General features: G+C 51.8%; 1 protein-coding gene across 1 annotated transcript; it reads left to right on the top strand.

Annotated features, from left to right (window-relative positions):
* The first annotated feature begins 1181 nt into the window (after positions 1 to 1181).
* LOC137659175 (uncharacterized) lies at positions 1182 to 2546 on the top strand. Its single transcript, XM_068394234.1, has 2 exons — positions 1182 to 1566; positions 1708 to 2546. The coding sequence occupies exons 1-2, from the start codon at positions 1182 to 1184 to the stop codon at positions 2544 to 2546; spliced, it is 1224 nt and encodes a 407-aa protein (XP_068250335.1).
* The last annotated feature ends 2454 nt before the right edge of the window (positions 2547 to 5000 follow it).

Raw genomic sequence — 5000 nt, 5'->3', positions numbered from 1 at the left:
TGGCTCATATCCTGTTAAAGTATTGAAGTTAGTTGTTATAATGAACCAGTTTAGTTTTGAGTGTATTTTGGAGACCTTTGGATATTCAGTGTTTCATATATTGCTGTCTGGGAGTTTTTTAACTGTCTAAGAGTTCGTGTATCAGTATTTTCAAGTGTAACAGACCTAATGTAAAAGCAAACAGGTGGGTTTGGAACTAGAGAGGTTGTTAAGCCTACAAGCTGTAATATGTATATAATATTGTGTTTGTTTCCCAGTCACGAGCCATATTATATTTTTTTTGGTGCCCAGACCCAGATGCCATGATCTAATTATATATATATATATATATATATATATATATATATATATATATATATATATATATATATATATGTATATATATATATATATACATATATTTGTTCCAACAGAGACTTACCTCGAAACACTTTCTTAGGAGTTGCTGGAACCTCCTCTCAAACGACCAGACTTTTGTGTAGTTTACCCTACTCCCATTTTCTAGGGGTAGGTCTCGCGGGGGAAAACGTGCCCCGAGGGCAATGCCCAAGGTAGGTCACGCGTTAGCCAGTTCGGATCTTCAGTAAGTTTTCTGGTCGCGTCGTGTTATCACACATCGCTCCTCATTTCTCTGTGCGACCCCCTTTGTGTTCATCACCACGTGGTTTCCACATGGACTTTACTTTCTTTACGAGTGATTAGTGCTATTGATGTGTGCTTTTACTTTCGTTCTTCCGTGCTTTTATTGGCGTTTTAGTGCTTTCTTTCCTTTGTGCTTTTGTCTAACGAGCTTTGTGTTGTGCTCTGGAGCATGATCATCGTTGTCCTGGGCCTAGAGCCGGGAAATCGTGTGGGGCTTTCTTGTCAAAGCCCGATGTGGATCCCCATTCGTTGTGTACCTCGTTTAGAGGTAAAGCGTGTTTGCCTTTGGACACGTGTCCGGGATGTGATGGCTGGAGCGAGGTCCAATGGGTGAATTTGGAACAAAAAAGATGAAGGCTATGAAGCCTTCTCCAAGGAAAACAGGTTTGTCTTCCCCTGCGACGTCTGCGGCCGAGGGATCATGTAAGGTTCCTTCATCTTCCCCTACCCAGAGTAGGGGACGAGGTAAGTCGTTGAAAGGGGAAAAGTTGGTGCCTCTTCCCCAGGGGATAGATGTTGCGGGTGATTCTTCTATGATCATGGAGGATCAGGCGCCTGTAAGTGGGTTTAGTGGGGGTCCGAGGGACGTTGCTCTCGCACGTGGGGAGCGCGTCTCGGTGGAGCACCCCATGGGGAATAATAATGTGCCTTTTTCGTCGCCAGATTCCTGGTTGGATGTCTCAGGCGTTTCAGCTGTGGAAGGTGCCGTCGGTAGAGAGGATTCCCCGCAAGAAGATCCGCTGGCATGGGGTGTACCAAGGACTCCGCTGAGGTCTCCGTTGGATATGGAGGAGGGCCTGAGCGAGTCCTTCCCCTTCATGGCTCATCCGTCATCGTTGGTGCCGCCTACGTCAGCAGTTCCGGAGAGTTTTCTGCAGCCTTCTACGTCCGAAGTACGACGTAGTCCCAAGAAGCCTCCGACCGGTACGCAGTCGAGGTAAACAGGCAAGTCAGACTCGTTGGTGCAAGATTCGTCGGGCTCGTCGAATGAGGAACGTCGGAAGAGACGTAGGAGGAAGAGAGATCGATCTGTGAGGAGGAACTCCCCTTAGCAGTCTCCCACAGGATCTAAAGACAGGAGAGAAAGCTCTTGTGCACCTCCAAGTAAGAGCAGGAGACCTAGTTCTCGGCAAGGAACATGGGTCTTCGTTCCAGACAACAAGCTGAGGGACCTGACGAAGACATCAAGCTTGATAGCCAAGCGAGCAGGAGACAGTCCTCTTAGAAGGGCCTCCAATAGCCTCGCTATGGTGTCAGCCGATGAGCGGAGGACTTCGTCGTGTAGGCATCAGTTCCGACCTAGATACACTCAATTCGCCCAGCGGAGGGAGTCGTCTCCTGGGACGAGCAGCCTTGACGGGTCTCCCCATCAAGATGAGAGACGAGTGCGGGCTCCTCTGTCGAACAATTTCACGAAGGAGCCCGTCAAGGTGTCACCCGATGACCTGAGGACTACGTCGTGTAGGCATAAGTCCCGACCTAGAGACATTCAATCCGACCAGCGGAGGGAATCTTCTCCTAGGACGGGCAGCCTCGACGGGTCTCCCCATCGAGATGAGAGACAAGTGCGGGCTCCTCCGTCGAACAATTTCACGAAGGAGCCCGTCCCTTCGTCGAGGGCTTTTAAGTGGACGGAGTCTTCCGTCGACAAGGATAAGAATGACCGAGGGTCCCGTCCAAGCGGAGGTGCCCGTGATCATTCCTCCCGCCAGCGTAGGACGGAGGAAGCGGACGATGAGGCTGAGCTTCCGACGGAGTACTCCGCGTATACCTTAATTAGGAGCTACAATAGTTTTGTAGAGCCTATACCGCAAGAAGAGGAGGATTGGACCTCCGTATTGAACAAGTTTTTGGGGAGCACCTGTACAAAAGAAGTCCTCTTTAGCCCTTCCGGAGGTCAATGACGTTAGGGTAGGCCGAGCCCATATCGACAAAGTTATAGCCCACAATACTCCTAGAAGGGCCTCTGCCAACCACAGGTTGACCCTCAGAAGGATCCAACGTCCTCGTCAGATAGGCGTAAGACCGTGAAATAGTTGACTCTTCTCGACCAGTGGAGGGAGTCGACGTTTCGGCGGGCAGCCTCGTCGAGTCAGCTCATGAGAGCGATTGACAGGGACGGCTTCCTTCATCAGGCAAGCCCACGGAAGCCTCGTTCCCCTCGAAGGAAGCCAACGGAGGACGGAAGCTCTTGCCTCCACGGCAGTGCCCATCTTCAGTCCACAACCTAGTGCGGAAGCGCCCATCAGTACAGCTCATCAACCCCAGACGGAGGACGGGGTCTGCGACACTGAGGGCGTGCCAACGGAGGACTCCGCTTATAGGATGGAGGTCCTCGCCGCCACGGCAATACCCGTCCCAACGGAGGACTCAGCCTATAGGACTGAGGCCCTCACCACCACAGCAATGCCCGTCCTAATGGAGGACTCCGCCTATAGGATGAAGGCCCTCGCCTTCACGGCAATTCCCATCCAGAGTAAGCTCAAAGACCTGACTACAGTCTCGGGCTCTGTGGTGATGCTCTACGGGGGCAGCCTCGACGAGTCAGGCCGTGGAGGTTTTCGTCGTACACGGATCCCGCCGTCGAACACCTCCACGGAGGAGCGCGTCTCCTTGTCGAAGACTCGACAAATGATGGAGGCACCCGTCTCTCCTGAAAGGGCTTAACTGCGAGGCTCGTCAGAGTGGAGGTGCCCGTGTTGACTCTACATGTGCACGGATCCCTCCGTCGAACTCCTCCACGGGGGAGCCCGTCCCTTTTACAAAGGCTCGGAAAGTGACAGAGGCGCCCGTCTCTCCAGAAGGTCTTAGCCGCGGGTCCCGTCAGAGCGGAGGTGCCCGTGACGAATTTACACCCCATCGCCGGACAGAGGACGTGGATGCGGACGAGGATCTTGGAGCGCCGGAGGACTCCACTTAAAGGAGGGTGATCTCCTTGTAAGGAGTCACAATAAATTGAGGAGCCACTACCTCAGGAAGAAGATGTCTGGCAATCTGGCCTTAACAAGAGTATGGAGGAGCCCGTCCAGAAGAAGTCATCTTTGGCTCTTCCCGAGGTGAGGGACGTAAAGTTGGGGCGCGCCCATATTGATCTGGTGGTCATCCGCAATAGGGACACCTGCAAGGTCACAGTTCAGCCAAACTGCTACAGGGCCTGAAATCACAAAGCAAGTATAATGATTTAGACGGACGTCCACATGGAGTTAGCAAGCTAGAGGACGTCCTAGAAGTGTTAGGACAAGGTGCCTTGGAAGACAGGGCGTCTGCCGCGCCCATTTTCTTTTCACAATCCGAGTCCATCATGATGGAGGGGATGTCCTAGGATCTCGTGAATGACGCCTCATGATTGGAATTGTGGGCTACTACTTTAGTAGGTACCCAGATCCCGACGGACTCTTTGGACCCTACCAAACGAGAAGCCCTAAAGGAATTGGTCGGATCGGGCTGTCGTTCCCTTAAGTTTCTCACGTTCCAGGCCTTGGCATTATCTGCGAATTGGGTTTTGAGAATCGAACACACACTCAAAAAGGGATGCCATGGTCATCCGCACCTCCGGAACCCCTTCTTTTCACGGATGCATCAAAGGAGGGAAGACAGCGAGGGGCAAATGGACGGAAGAGAAGTCTCTACATATCAATGTCCTGGAGATGAGAGCGGTCCAAGAAGCCTGCCAACACTTCACGAAAGATCTGAAAGGAAAATCAGTGGTTCTGATGTCAGACAACGCAACAGTGGTGGCGTATATAAAGATGGAAGGAGGATTGAAGTCGAAGGAGTTGTGCGGTCTCGCCCTACAAATCCTGAAGTGGGCGGAAAAAGGAGAAGTCAATCTGTCGGCAAGTTTCATTCTGGGGAAGAAGAACGTCCTAGCAGACGGCCTCAGCAGAGTGGGACAAGTAGTGGGACAGAATGGTCCCTTCACCCAGAGGTAGCAAGATACATCATTCAGATGAGGGGATCCCCGGTAATGGATCTCTTTGCTACAAGGTTGAACGAACAACTCCCCGTATTCTGTTCTCCTGTCCCAGACCCGAAAGCAGCAATAGAGGACGTCTTTTCAACACAGGTGGGACGGTCTCGTCGTCTACGCTTTTCCTCCCTTCGCCCTGATAAGACAAGTCCTCAACAGAGTGAGGATGGCAATCAACCTAAAAATTACTTTGGTAGTGCCTTGGTGGCCTGAGAGAGTGGTTCGCAGACCTAAAAAGCCTCGCCAGTCTCCCTCCGTGGCCTCTTCCCGACAGACCGGACCTCTTGAGGCAGCCACACTTTCAGAGGCTTCACGGAAACCCTCAATCCCTTTGTCTTCACGCCTGGAGGTTATCCAGTACCTCCTGAAAAGACAAGGATATTCGTCT

This window comes from Palaemon carinicauda, chromosome 19 (assembly GCF_036898095.1).
Source record: "Palaemon carinicauda isolate YSFRI2023 chromosome 19, ASM3689809v2, whole genome shotgun sequence".
NCBI lineage: Eukaryota > Metazoa > Arthropoda > Malacostraca > Decapoda > Palaemonidae > Palaemon > Palaemon carinicauda.
Note: the sequence above shows the minus strand (reverse complement) of the source record. Positions and strands in the feature narration are given on the sequence as shown.